This window comes from Mastigoproctus giganteus, chromosome 7, assembly GCF_048544385.1.
Source record: "Mastigoproctus giganteus isolate SK-2022 chromosome 7, ASM4854438v1, whole genome shotgun sequence".
In the NCBI taxonomy this organism is placed as follows: Eukaryota; Metazoa; Arthropoda; class Arachnida; order Uropygi; family Thelyphonidae; genus Mastigoproctus; species Mastigoproctus giganteus.
The window spans coordinates 218,486,413-218,501,737 of NC_143581.1; the positions used below are offsets into that span (position 1 = coordinate 218,486,413).

At 35.0% G+C, this 15,325-nt stretch overlaps 1 protein-coding gene across 1 annotated transcript in view; it reads left to right on the forward strand.

Annotated features, from left to right (window-relative positions):
- The window catches only part of LOC150083690 (uncharacterized), an 83,144-nt gene extending 69,000 nt beyond the window's left edge, over positions 1-14,144 (forward strand). The window contains exons 4-5 of the mRNA XM_090378127.1: positions 1,946-2,360; positions 14,031-14,144. Coding sequence (XP_090234253.1) covers positions 1,946-2,360; positions 14,031-14,052 — 437 coding nt within the window. The 3' untranslated portion in view covers positions 14,053-14,144. The remainder of the gene's footprint in view (positions 1-1,945; positions 2,361-14,030) is intronic.
- Positions 14,145-15,325: the final 1,181 nt, after the last annotated feature.

Consider the following 15,325-nt stretch of genomic DNA (forward strand, 5'->3'; position numbering starts at 1 on the left):
CATATGGGTAGAAGTAACCCCAGAGAAACATACCAACTGTGTGGTACTACACTTAAGGTGGTAGAAAATGAAAAATACCTGCGAGTAATTGTGCAGTCAGGTATGAAGTTTTCTGAGCATGCAGACAGGCTGCCAGGACAGGTCATGGAGTTTTGTCAATGATATATAGGAATTTTGCTAGCAGGGAAAAGGAGGTGATTGTCCCTCTGTATAAGGAAATGGTCAGGCCATGCCTTGAGTACTGCGTACAAGTCTGGAGGCCTCATTTTAGGAAGGATGTAGATTTACTTGAGCGTGTACAGAGAAGGGCAACAATTTTTGTCGAGGGGAATGAAGGGATCCTCTTACCAAGAGAGGCTTAAGTTCTGCAAATTTGTGGCTGGAAACTACATACCTGCATGGTGATCTGATTGAGGTGTATAAGGCCTTGAATGGTTTGAGCACGCTGAATTCTGATGGGATCCTTCCACTTGTTCAGATTACGAACCTAAGGGGGCATAAATTCAAATTAAGAAAAAGATATGTAGAATAGATGTGCGGAAATTTTCCTTTAGCCAGCGGGTGGTTAATTGCTGGAACAAACTTCCATCTGTCTTTGTGGAAGTTGATAGGTTGAATAAATTTAAGGAGGAACTGGACAGGCATTTGGAGGGAATGGTGTGTGTTTTTTTTTTTTTTTTTTTTTTTTTTTGGCTGATGCTGCATAAGCTTATACACTTGCTTTCTTGCATCACATGCCACTACTACTACTACTGCTTCCTTTCTTTGAGACTGAACTTTCTCCAGAAGTTGATCACAAGATGGTAATGGTCTCTTCTTTAATGGAGCCTCTCTAGGTATTCTCAGCCCTACATTATTTGGTTTTACAAGAATGATAAATGGAGTGATATGAATGACTTCTATTCTACTTTTCCTTAGTTGAATTGCTGTTTTTAACCTCCTAATCCTAATGTTTGCAGTGAAACTGGCAGTGAAATTATTCTTGTGGTGATGAAATCCTTTATTCTGCATTCCACCTTAAATATCATCCTTTACTGAAATCTTGGTTTTCTGATAAATATGCTATGGTCATTTAAGATAAGAATGTAGCATATCATAATTAGTTTATATCCAAAACTCCAGTTTGTTCTAATACCTTTTTATGTGGAATTTTCATTTGAAAATTTTTTTATTTATTTTATTTATTTTTGAAGCTGTAATATCTTCTGCATCTGATTTTGTATCACTTAATTCAATTTCATCAACTTTGTAATCTGAACCCACAGAATTTCTTCAATATCAACTTTTCCAAGTTAAAATTGGACAAAAATGGCCAAAATCAGTATTATCCTCCTTCTCTGAGTTTCAAAGCTGGTTTTGTGCTTCAGGACAATTTGTATGTGAACATACTCACTTGAAATATATTTGAATAACTTTGGGAAAATGTACATTTGTGATCATATTCCTCAGGGCCGACACTTGAGAAACATAGATCTACTTACCTCATGAAAGGTGTTCCATTTTGTTGTATAGGTGGTAGGTTTCAGTTGCACTTTTGCTACTTTATATACCAGTATAGTGGAGTTTTAATTATCCAAAGTGATTGGGATTCTCATGTAACATGCAACCAAGTCAACGTAAAATTTCAATATTTTTAAATTCAACTCGTGCTAGTAGAAAGTGTGGTGTTTTTCATTCTACTCTGCAAGATTTTTTCTGCTTGTATACCCAAGATTTTATATTGGATAACTGAGGCTTGGATGATGAATATACTCGATGTACTTATATATATTATGGCTGCTTCTGTTTCACTGTTACTTTTTTATTTATTTATTTTTTAAATACATGACTAAGGTGTGTTTAGTACAGATGTATTTTTCTCTGTGCATAAAAAATTATATTACAATTATAATGTGTTTATAATAATAATTATTATTTTATTTATTATTTTTCCTTTCCTTTAAAGGTACTGAGGTGTCTACTACCACTGCAAATTCCAGTTCTGTAACCACTGCATCCACCACCAATAGTACTAGTACTATAAACAGTACTACTAGTGCTCCTACTACACCTTCTTCTACTACTATTACTAGTATTACTTCTACAGTTCCTCCTGCTACTCAACCAACCACTCCTCCTTCACCACCACCACCAATAACTCACGTTACAATTTCTTCTACTGAGCAGACAGACAGAACAACCGCTAGTGGAACTCCTTCATCTGAAGAAAATCCAACAACGCAACCATCACCCTCTCATGGGCGCCATTTTGATGCCCCTAGTTTTATCGGTGGAATTGTTCTATCACTTGGACTGCTGGCCATTATGTATGTCGGCTTCAAATTTTACAAAGCAAGGACGGAGAGGAACTACCATACACTGTAAGTAGAGGTCACTAGTGTGGCTGACAATCACAGGGCTTTCTTATCACTTGCACAGTAAGAGACTACCCCCTCCCCCCCCACAATTCCATTTTTGTCAGAATATTCAATTATTGAACAACACTCTTTACAGAGCATTTTATTTTGTATTGTTCCTATATTGTAGGTGAGAGGTGGTTTTTTTTTTTTTTTCAAATGCTTGAACACAATTCACAAGACATGCAAAAAAGACACACACACATACACAGTAAACAGGGTTTGGTTATTGCTCACTGTATGAACTTTATTTATTGTTTTATTATTTTTTTTTTTCCCCCATTTAATAAAGAAATCTAAATATGAAATTTAATTCCACAGCTAATATCATGGAAAAAATAGAAGCAAAGAAATGTGGTATGGGGAAATGGCACACTTTTCATGCCTATGTCCATACAATGCCTTAATTTCACAGACTTTGTGGTCACATTCACTGATAAAGATATTGTGTAGTTTTGTAAATATACCATACTAAGCTATCAAAGAATGAAAGTACTTTCAGTGCATTCCTGCATTATCTCCCCTCTTCATGTCCTCCAGTTCACTTTTTTCCGTGATACCTGTGTTTAAGAAATTCCTTTTTCCATAAAATATTTGTCAGTATGTTTTGAAGAGAGGTAAAGGTTGTGAAACAATATAAATGTAATCCATGAATGGATGAAAACAGGATAATGTCATCACAATTATGCCAAGTGCAAATTATCCATGCCAAACTGTGGCCAAGTCATCCTCTTTTTCAGCCATTGCTTTATGTGAAGTATTTATGTCCAGTGTTTGCATTAATGAGTATTTGCTGTTGTGAAACTTGTCACTTAAGAATATATATATATATATATATATATATATATATACATAACATACATGAACACACCTTTATATGTAAACTCATACATCATCCATTTTGTCATTCATTGCCATGCAATGTATGTCCATATTACAGAAAATGCACATATTGCATTCAGTGTGAAAAAATACTGAATGTAAAAATATGAAAGCGTTCGTTGATGGGTGGTATTTTAAATATGAATTTGAATGTCTAAAAATTTGGTGACCATCAAGTATGCCATTTACTCAGGGGAAAGGGGTCTAAACAGCAGTAGTTTGGAAACATCTTATGCATGTTTGTTGATACTGACATACTTTGTTGACATTATTTCATATTTTTTCATGATTTAATCTGAATATTTTTCAGTTTGAATATCATATGCAGAATTATTAATGTGAGGTTTTTGTAATGCATGAACGGAACATGCCAGCAGATCATTTATTTGTTCTTATTATTGACCATTATTTTTTTAGTTTTTGTATTAAGTTTCCTTTTCAGATTTATTGTAGTGCTGCTTTAAGGCTTTTTTTGGATAAACCTGTTTCAATAGTACATCTTTGGGGGTAGCCAGAGCTTATATATTAGCTTAAAATAAAATATACATATCTCTATAAGAGACTAGTGTTGTAGCCACTATCGAGTGTAAAATTGTTTTCATGGTTCTAATCAAAAAAAAAAATTTGATGTTCTCTGCTTAAATATAAACTATTAACTGCAGTTATTTTTATGCCATTTGCCTTCCTCACTAGAAGTTGTTACAGGTAAATGTCAACTATTTTCTAAAATGATTCTGCAAAGTTTGATCATGGGAAGGTTGTACTGCTACATCTTGTAGGTTCCTCTCCTCAAGTGTTTTGTCTCATATTTGTTAAATGATGTGATATAGTATTGGAATTGTGATGGCCCATTGAATTTGCTATACTTGTCCAGTACCATTTAAGCAAATAGAAATAGGCTAAAAAATTGTAATTAGAGAAAGGCAGACATTGCAGCTGCCTCTAAGAATGTAGGTGTGTTTTTTTTTTTGCATAATTTTAATTTTTATTTTGAGTGCTGTAAACAAATGATATTGTCAATGTGAGACTTTGATTTTTCTTTCCCCCTTCAGGATTAGGTTTTTATTTGAACATTTCATTTTCTGTTTGTGAATTACTAGATCTCTTAAATTTGGGAGTTTACTATAAATAATATTTTAAATATGTAGTATTAAATTTTGCTCTTTTGATAATAGGATGTTATGTAAATTCTTGTGCTTTATTTGTTGTCAGAAGCAATAGGCCAGAATTTTATTAGGGTGTTTCAATTCTTGAAGTGATAATAGTAATGAAAAGCAGATGTTTAATACACAACAAAAATTGTAGTTTTCAGAAAACGATAGATAATTTTGAATCATTGTAATATGGAATTAATTTTGTTGGAAATTTATTCATTGAAAGTACATATTTTCTTGTAATTGGAAATACGATGAGGATATATATATATATATATTTAGAGAGAGAAAATAGTTTTGTTTCAGTTAATATCAATAGTCAAGATTATTTTTAATAATTGCCAGCTAAATCTTGTAAGAAAAAAAAATAATAAAAATGAATGGAAATAAAGCATGGTATAAGAATTGATTGGTTCTTATTTCATTCCCTCAGATATATTTTTGTTTCCTGCATCCATAAATCATTTTATCCTGTCACTTTATATTTCCTATCTTAAGTTTTTTTTTTTTTTTCTTAACTCTTTGCATTGAAATTTATTAAAACTATTGGCAAATATGAATAATTTCAAATTACAAGATGAAAGCCAGTTTCACATGTTGGTTGCTTGAGTGACAGTTTTAGGTAGTATATCTTTCCAGGTATACTCATATTTCAGTTTCAGGCTGGGTTTCTCATAATATGAAAATCGTGTTTCTTATCTGCTTAGTTTACATTGTCAAGGATGCTTGGCTTATGTCTACATTAGAAATGATACTGGTATCTGCAGATTAACCTAAATTGCAACTATCAGTTTATTCAAATGGCATCACCAAAGGTAAATCTGTATAAAGCTCAGACATTGTTGTAACAGCTTTTTCGGAATTAATAGTTTATCATCAGATATGATTGTGATATGGAAGTATACCAATATGTGAATAATGTATTGAATCTAAGTGAGCAGCTGAGCAGTGTGTGTGCATGCACTTGGAAGAAAAAAATTTCAGTTGAATGCCACATGTTTATTATGAATTTAATTGGAAGTTTTTCTTTGTATGCTTCTCGATCTCTCTCTCTCTCTCTCTCTCTCCCCCCTTAATGAGGGGGAGAGAGATCGAGAAGATAAGATGAACTTCAGATTAAGATTAAATTCTTCCCTTTATTTGAATAAGTTTAATAGCTAAGTAATCCAGTCTTGATTGGCAAAATATAGGCTCAGATTTATATGTAATAAAAGCAATTTCATTGAAATTGCTTTTTTGTAACTTTTATTTTGTGAAGTATATAAATGAAACTTACGAGGGTGGTTCAATAAAGAATCGCCCTGACCTAGCTGTAGAGGTGCTAGCCTGTTGGTTCTTGGCACAGGTTTTAGTCCTTTTCTGCATAGCCACTGTGCAGATTTACACATTTTTTCCCATCGATGGATGAGGCTAAGGATACCATCTTTGTAGAAGTGGTGAGGTTGGTCTTTGAACCACGACTCTGTTGCAGAAATAAGTGTCTCATTGTCAGGGAAGTGGGCCCCCCCAAAGAAATGATTTTGAGGGAAGGAAACAAGAAGTCCGATGGTGTAAGATCGGGTGAGTAGGCTGGATGGGGCAGTATTTCATATCCACAAGTGGCCGCTTGTGTTGTTGCAATTTCAGAAATGTGAACTGGGGCATTGTCTTGAAGCATTCTCACACCTTTGGACAGCATACCAAGCCTACATGTTTTGATTTTCTCCTGTAATTTTGAGAGTAAGTTGGCATAATAGGCACCTGTAATTGTTCTACCTTTTGGCATGTAATCAGTCATTATTACACCTTTCTCATCCCAAAACACTGTCAGCAAGACCTTTCCTGCTGACGCTTGGATCCTTGCCTTGTAGGGTGAGGAACCATGATGTCGCCATTCCACGGACTGCTTTTTACTTTCAGGGTCGAAATGGTGTATCCAACTTTCATCCTGAGTGATTAGACGAGAGAAAAAGTCTTCCTCATTTTTTTGGCACAGGGCTAACGACTCTTCTGTTGTCGATCAGCCTTCTGGAAACTAGTCAATAATCGGGGAATCCGTCTTGCACTCCATTTCCATAAATGGAGTTGGCCATAGGATGGGGCTTCATCATTATATACAGCAGTCATCTCCTCGTGGATTTCTTTAGATTTCCCCTTCAAGAACAGATACCGAATTACAGCTCTGGCTTCAACTTTGTCCATGATGCTACTTCGTCACACATTCAGTTCTGTAAGAGAAAAACAAATTAAGACACAGGGCTGAAATTTTACGCCTTTAGTACAGAGATATGTATGATGCTACTCACAAAATATCATGACTCTGCGATGTGTTGAAGTAGGTGAGGGCAATTCTTTATTGAACCACCCTCGTACCAATAACAATAAAGGTATAAATAACAGGAGAGCATTTACAGTAATAAAATAATTGCCTTATCTATTGGGACATTTTCCTAGAGACATATTTGTCAGCATGTGTGACTATCAAACAGTCATTCAGTGGAGAATGACTGTTTGATATCCTGCAGAATTTATATTGCTGTCCCCAGCTTGGTATGAAACTCTGCCAGAAAAAGAAGCAACAAATTCTATTCCTTCTAATCCATTCTATGAATTAGTTGGCACTCATGCAGAGCCCTTGGAGGTAGTCACTGGCTGTAGTTAAGAGTCTAGCAACATCATTGCCCACTTCATTTGTTGGATACCTTTAGTTTTTAGTATTCTGCACTAACTTGGCTTATCTCTGTTGGAAAAGGTGTTGTTTATTAGAAATTAGGACTCAGAAATATCTTTTATCTCTGATCACTTTGGGAGCATTGCCAAACATGAAGAGGAATTATGACCATTCATGGAACATATCACTATAACTATCTCTTTCCCTGATATTGGACTCCATGTTATCTTTTGATAAAATATACGGAATCTGGTTTTGGATAAAATTGATACTCGTGATAGAGGAATGAGACTAGATCATGTCATTCTGCATCCTCTTGTTTCAGGAGGATGCAGACTGATGTGATGTAATCCATAGTATCATTTAAAGACTTCCATGAAAAGAAATAAAGTGGGAGAATTTCTGTACTTCTTTTTATCCATAATCCTCTTGAAATTGGCTGTCCATGAAACACATTCCAAATATACCAAGGAAACAGAAGAGGTGTGAGTAGTAGTAGTGGCATGTGATGCAAGAAAGCAAGTGTATGAGCTTATGCAGCATCAGCCAAAAAAAAAAAAAAAAAAATCACACTATTCCCTCCAAATGCCTGTCCAGTTCCTCAAATTTATTTAACCTATCAACTTCCACAACAACAACAGATGGAAGTTTGTTCCAGCAATTAACCACCCGCTGGCTAAAGGCAGATTTACACACATCTATTCTACAGCTATCTTTTCTTAATTTTAATTTATGCCCCCTTAGGTTCGTAATCTGAACAAGTGGAAGGATCCCATCAGAATTCAGCGTGCGTGCTCAACCCATTCAAGGCCTTATACACCTCAATCAGATCACTGCGCAGGTGCCTAGTCTCCAGCCACTGCAATCTGCAGAACGTAAGCCTCTCTTGGTAAGAGGATCCCTTCATTCCCCTCACCAATCTTGTTGCCCTTCTCTGTACACACTCAAGCAAATCTACATCCTTCCTAAAATGAGGCCTCCAGACCTGTATGCAGTACTCAAGGCATGGCCTGACCATTGCCTTATACAGAGGGACAATCACCTCCTTTTCTCTGCTAGCAAAATTGTCACATTGTCTTGTTGAAACCATGTTTTATGGAGTTTACTGTTTACTATTTGTACTCTCATTAAGGAAAGTAATATATAGTGCCTTTTGCAAAATTGCAAATGAGATATAGCTTGCAATATTTCTCTGAAGAGATGCAAATTTTTCTCTGGTGTCTTTATAATTCAGCTTTCTAATAAAATTTTCCAAAATGAATATTGTTTAGTTTGCTGCAGGCTGTGCATCATCCTTGTACTTGCTACTCTGAAATAGAAAGAAATGTATCTGTGATAGTTTATTTTTGAATGCACTGAACAAGTAGTACACCAAGAAATATACCAGAAACAAATCCCATTAAAATAAAACTATTCTATTGTTGCTATTCTACTAATATATAATTGTTTATTAACCTTCCTGAAATATTTTTCAGTGTGGAAGAGCAGCTCTTCCATTCAGTAAATTATTATTTCTAATTTAATGCAGTGTAGTGTTCTACCTTTTTTATTTCTCACATCATGTTACTTACATTAGAAGTTTGCCCTTTAACTTCTGTAATTAATTACATAAATATTTGTTTTTCTGAAAGGCCTAGGTACGTTATGACTAATGAAATTGTTCTTAACATATGCAACTTCTAAATCATTCTTAATGTATCTCTCTGTAATCTACTATTAACACCAGCATCACTACTTTTCACTACTTTTTGTGAGTACATGAATCCTCTTGATAACATTTTAGCATTAGCATTAGTAGAGGCATTTGATGCAAGAAAGCAAGCTTATGCAGCATCAGCCAAAAAAAAAAAAAAAAAAAAAAAAAGTAACATAAATAAATAAAAATAACCACTTCCACTTCACCCCTCTGTTCGTTCGAAATACCTGTCCAGCTGAGCCTTAAACTTATTTAAGCTATCAACTTCCACGACAGGGGATGGAAGTCTGTTCCACCCACCAACCACCCGCTGGCTAAAGGCAAATTTCCGCACATCTATCCTACATCTGTCTTTCCTCAATTTGAATTTATGCCCTCTCAGGTGATTTTTCTGAGCTAGAGGAAGAATCCCATCAGCATTGAGCATGCTCAAACCATTCAAGGCTTTGTACACCTCTATCAGATCACCCCGCTGGTGCCTAGTTTCCAGACACTGTAATTTGCAAAACTTAAGCCTTTCTTCGTAAGAGAACCCCTTTGTCCCATTCACCAATCTAGTTGCCCTTCTCTGTACTCGTTCCAGCAGCTCTACATCCTTCCTGAAATGAGGCCTCCAGGCCTGTATACAGTACTCTAGGTGTGGCCTGACCATTGCCTTATACAAGGGAATAATCACCTCCTTATCCCTGCTAGAAAAATTCCTATATATCATTGACAATACACCATGAGCTACTCTCGCAGCTCGTCTGCACTGCTCAGAGAACTTCATATCTGCCTGCACCACCACCCCCAGGTCCCTTTCATTCTCTACCACTGTCAGTGTAGTACCACAGAGTTGATACGTTGCTCTGGGGTTGCTGTTTCCCATATGTAGTACTTTACATTTGTCAATGTTAAACTTCATTTGCCACCTCGAAGCCCATCTGCTCAACCTTTCCAAATCCTGTTGCAGCAGCATAGTGTCAGTAGTGTCCTTGACAACCCTGCCAACCTTCGTATCGTCTGCAAACTTGGACATTAAGCCTGATATACCATCATCAATATCATTTATAAATACAGAAAACAATAAAGGCCCCAATACTGAACCCTGAGGGACTCCACTAATAACATTAGTCCACGATGAGCAGTGTCCATTGATTACCACTCTCTGTCTTCTCCCCCTCAACCACCCCTTTATCCATAGCAGCAACTTGCCTCCAATGCCACACTGCTCCAATTTGTGCAGCAGTCTTCCATGTGCAACAGTATCAAAAGCCTTTCTAAGATCCAAGTATATAATATCAAAGTTATTCCCTGCATCCAGTTCTTGTGTGACTGCATCATAGTATCCAATCAAATTGGTCAGGCAAGACTTCCCCTTAACAAAACCATGCTGTGTCCTAGCTATAACTGAAGTCTTGTCTAGATGATCCTGCAGTGCTTCTTTCACCAGTGCCTCCATTAATTTTCCGGGAACAGAAGTTAAACTCACAGGTCTATAATTACTTGTGTCAGCCTTTGATCCCCCTTTGTGAATTGGGGTCACATTTGCACATCTCCAGTCAATGGGTACCTCCCCTGAGTCCAAGGAAGCTCTCATAATTATGGCTAAGGGTTTGCTTACCTCCTTTGCTGCCTCCTTTAATATAACTGGATAGATCCCATCCACCCCAGGTGCCTTTCTTGTGTTTATCTTCAACAATTTCTCCTCCACTTTGCTCTCAGTTATTACAAGATTCTCTAGCTTACTGCTAGAGTTGAATACACCTCTGGCATTCCCCTCGCTGAATAACTCCTCGTGTGTGAATGTCGATGCAAAATATTCATTTAGTTTGTTAGCTACCCGAGCAGGGTCATCAACAGTTGACCCATCGATCTCAAGTGGACCAATCTGATTCATCCCCTTCCTTCTAGAGTTTACATAAGTAAAGAACTCTTTGCTGTTTTTCTTCGCATCCCTTGCCAAGGATCTCTCGTAATCTGCCTTCGCCTGCCTAACCTCCTTTGTAACTTGGTTACAGATCAACTTGTATCTATCATAGGCATCCGTGTCACGTGTTAATTTGTATGTATCCCATGCATTTTTCTTCTCTGCCATATGCCTCATTAGTTCATCTGACAACCATTTAGGCCTAAACATTTGCCATAACATTTGCCTTTTGAGCAACCATGATGGTTTTTCGAAATCATAATGGATTTAATGCTTCAAATGGAAGTTAATCAGAATGCTGCTTTTTAGTGATCATCATTAGATATCACCTGGCCTTTTGAAAACATCTGAAATGATATTTAATGTTTCCATTTTTGAATAACTGCAGGGTGATTCAAAAATGGTCAGTATTTCACGAAGAGTGTCTGTAAAAATAAAAGAAAAAACCTTTGAAGTGATACTTAATGTTTTTGTTATTGCAAGGTGATTCAAAAATGGAGGTCAGTGTTTAAAATTTTCTGCATGAAAATACAGACAAAAATGCTTAGTAGTATTTTTTAGATTTAAGGCACTGTTGTTGAGTTATGTAAATTAAATATTTGATATGTTATGACATTACAGAAATATCATAACATATCAAATATTAGACATTGAACCTGTGGCATAGTGTACATATAGCAAACTGATGCAATTCACTGGGGTACCCCCAGCCAAAGGGGGTCCAAATGCTCCTAGTACTTATCACACTGATTAAATTAATGATAGGGGGTCCCAAAATTGTTTGTTATGCCAATGCATTGAACTGTCTTAGAAGAGATGGAATACATTGTAAATACATGGATATGCACCTCATGTATAGCGTGTCAAAAGACAGCAGTTAAACTTCTAAATTTCTGCATCATTAACATCACAACTGGTATGTGTTTATCAGAACCTGTTTTTCCATTCCCTTTTGCATGGAAGTTTCTTTAAGAATAGGCATGCAGAAGTTTGGCTTTTTGGTGTTTTTTGTGATTGTGTAATAGAATTACAATCACTGAAGATGCAGACAAGAAAACATCTATAGTATTTTTTGGATGGGGTGGTCCCAAAACATGCCATTCAAAGGATTGTTGGTAGATTCTGAACAATTGTGCTGATTATCTGGACATTCTCTTTAGTATGAATTGATAAGTCAACTTTTACATGCCAAGATGTGCTTAATGTGTGCAACATGAAGTTTTGCACATTCAGTGGAAATTCCGCACATTGTCAGGAAAGCCCAGTTTCAGATGTAAATCTTTGTTAACATGTTGGTTAGCTCTGTTGGAAATCACTTGGTCAAATTGTATAAATTGCCTGATTGCAGACGTTGCTTACATTGTTGGATATGCTCCTTTAGGCATATCCAACATATTTTGGATCTGCTGCTTGTCATTTTGCAATGTTTTTGCAAAATGACAGCAGCAGCAGGCCAGAACACAGCTAAATGAAAACATCAGTACTGCTGGATTGGTTCATTAGCATCTACATTCACCAATCTAAATGGTTTTTTTTTTTTTTCTTTATCTGTGAGGATACGTGAAACATTTCAAATTACACATCTGCAGTTATTCATCTGTCCCCTGAACAAGTTACCATATCCGTGTCTTTCTTGCACCATGCTCAAACACTTGTTCAAGTTGACAGTGATAAATATATTTTTTTTATCTTTATTTTTTTTAATTTTATTTTTTTTTATGAAGACCCAAGCATGAGAGGTATTAGAACCAATAGTACTTAGTACCATGCATGAGTCGAAGGTTGAAAAGATGAAAGAAGATACTTGTTGGCATTAGACTTGAGTTTCTGTAGATGGTAAATTTCAAGAAATAAATATGAAGTGAGTTTTTTTTCCAGAAAATGGAAATTGAAGGAATAAATGAGGAAGAAGAAAGGTTGATTCTGTAAGTTTGAAATTGGACAGTAAAAGAATGCTGACTGGTTGCAGCACATCTTCAAACTGGTTTGGGGGGGGGGGGAAGAGAGAGAGAGAGAGAGAGCAGGAATTATAGAATCCAATTCAGGAGAAAAGGCATGCAGCAGAAACAGAACATATATGAGTGGAAAGACTGTTTGGCAATGAGTTATTAATTAACCTAACTGCCCTCTTTTTGAATGGAATCTACAAGCCTGAGAGAGATTTTTGGGGTCCCCACCCCAGATGTGGGAACAAATTCCATGGTAGGACAGACTTGTAATTTGTATAGCTGTTTTGAAGAAAAGTAATGCTGAGTGCAAGAGAACCAAATTTTTTAGATGCAGAGGAAGCAATATTTTGATGTTCTTGTTTCGAGAGACATTAGAAGTTAAAGTAATACATTGCCTTTTGAGCAACCATGATGATTTTTTAAAATGATAATGGATTTAATATGCAATTTTTGCATATTAAATTCTGTTTTTAACAATATTTTTGTTAAAAACTGAAAATTTATCTGCAGCAAAAATGTGAAATTTTGAGATCATAACTAACAGTGATTTTGAATTCTATAATACCTCTTTATTTTTTCTCTCCTCATACAAAACATTCTTGCAAAATCCATTTTTGAATCATCCTGTATAACAGTTCTTTTCATAGCAATCATCTACCATATGGGTAACACGTGGCAATTGACTGCTTTCCTCACCATGCAGAAAATGCCTTGGCTTGAATCTCATTGTAGTAGAAGGAATTTAAATCCTTTTTTCATACCATTGCTTAGTCATTTGTTCTCAGTTGAAGGTTATATGGTCCTTCTTCCTCCCTCAAGTTGTGATTTTTCATCTAGCAAAAATATGCAAATCCATTATAGAATACTACATGCACTTTACAGACACAATGCACTGATAAACTCAAGAGTGTTGCTTTGATTTAAAAACAGACAAAAAAAAGAAATTTATAAAGTGGTATAGTGATAAATTGTAAACATAACATTAACACTCCATGATTCTCTGTATACACTTTTTTTCCCTCTATTGTCTGGTTATAAGTAGCTATATGATTTCAGTATCGTAACACAAGTGATATCCTTAAAAATTAGCACTTTTTGGAGTAACTTACTTTATTATGAAACCATTATAAATGTTGTTCCATCTTTAAATTGCTGATTTGTTCCCTCACCTCAAAATGTGCATGGCCATTTAATTTTTTTTAACCTAATTAACTTTTTTTTTTCTCTCTCTTGCACTCGTTAATCATTTAATTGCTTACTTATCCCCTTCACAAATGCTCAACTACTTTCTATCTTAAATATTTGGCTGGAATTTTTTTTTTCTTTTCTTTTCTTTTTTTGTTTATTTTGTATGTTTATAAATGCAGCTTACAATTATGCCTTTTCCTTTCCAGTCCTGAAACTTTGCACATGTAGCAGATACAAAAGCTGTGGTAAGTGTTTGCTAATGTGACATGCAATAAGGTTATGGCCTGCCTTTGTTATGTGTTTCTGTATGATAACAGGGTAAAAAAAAGTTCTGTATAGAGGGACAGTCTATGATCACTTTGGCTAAGAGATATATATATTTTTATACCTTATGAAAGTGTTATGATTGCTAGATTTATAAATAGTTCTATATAAAACTGGTAAATTTTTTTTAAATCAGTTACATACTGCTTTTTTATCTTGTAATCAAAAGAAAAAAATGCATAATTGCACTTTGATTTTATTGCACTTTTATTTATTTTTAAATGTGTTCATTTTTTATTCATTTTGTAATTTTAAGTTGATATTGCTGTCGTAATTTCAAAAATGAAATTATTCATATGGTTTGCTGCTTAACTAAGATCTAGTGAAGTTTAATTATTTCATTTAAAAATGGAATTAAGACACCTTGATAGTATGAAGTCTGCCTTTTCATGTCTTTCCAACTATCATTGAATGTTAACGTGTGAATTTTCACACATTTGATGCTGCCAGTTTTTGCATTTTATAGTGCTTTTTAAACTGTCCTGGATTTTATAAATGGTTAAAGGACCTTCATTAGTCTTGTCTTTCAAAGCAACTTTGTGAAGTTTTAAGCCCAGACTTTATTCATGGCCTTCAGTATGTTTTCTAAACTGTAGGTATGTTTTGCAAGCCACATGAAAAAAAAAATCTCTTCCTGACATTCATTAACATGATGCAGTTTTTCTTATAAACTAAATGTAGTAACTTTTGTTGACTAAATCACATGTTAAACATATGTTGCTCTGATTAATATTCATTTTGACTTCATTTCATGCATTGCCTCTAACTTCTGTCATAAATTTTCAAATCCTTTTTTTGCTTTGTACTTGCCAGTTCTGTGCAGTTTAATCTTTTTGTTTCATAAATGTGAAAAAAAATATACACATGCTTTCTGTTCGCTTAAATTCAGATTTTCGTGCAGTGAATGAAAAGAAAAAAAATATATTATAAAAACAATATGAGTAGTGTGCAAGATTGAGGTTCATGACCTACCCTCTCAGAAAATGTTTAAACTAACTCTCATGACACTTTGTATCAGTTATACAGGAAACATATTTATTACTGAGTTTGTACATTATGTAAAGTAATTTAAGTTAAAGTTAACTAGACATAAAATAATGTCTTTTTAATTCTTGTCAGTAGAAATAGCTCAACTTCCTCTTAACATTCTTTCAGAATCCTTAAAATAATTTTGCCA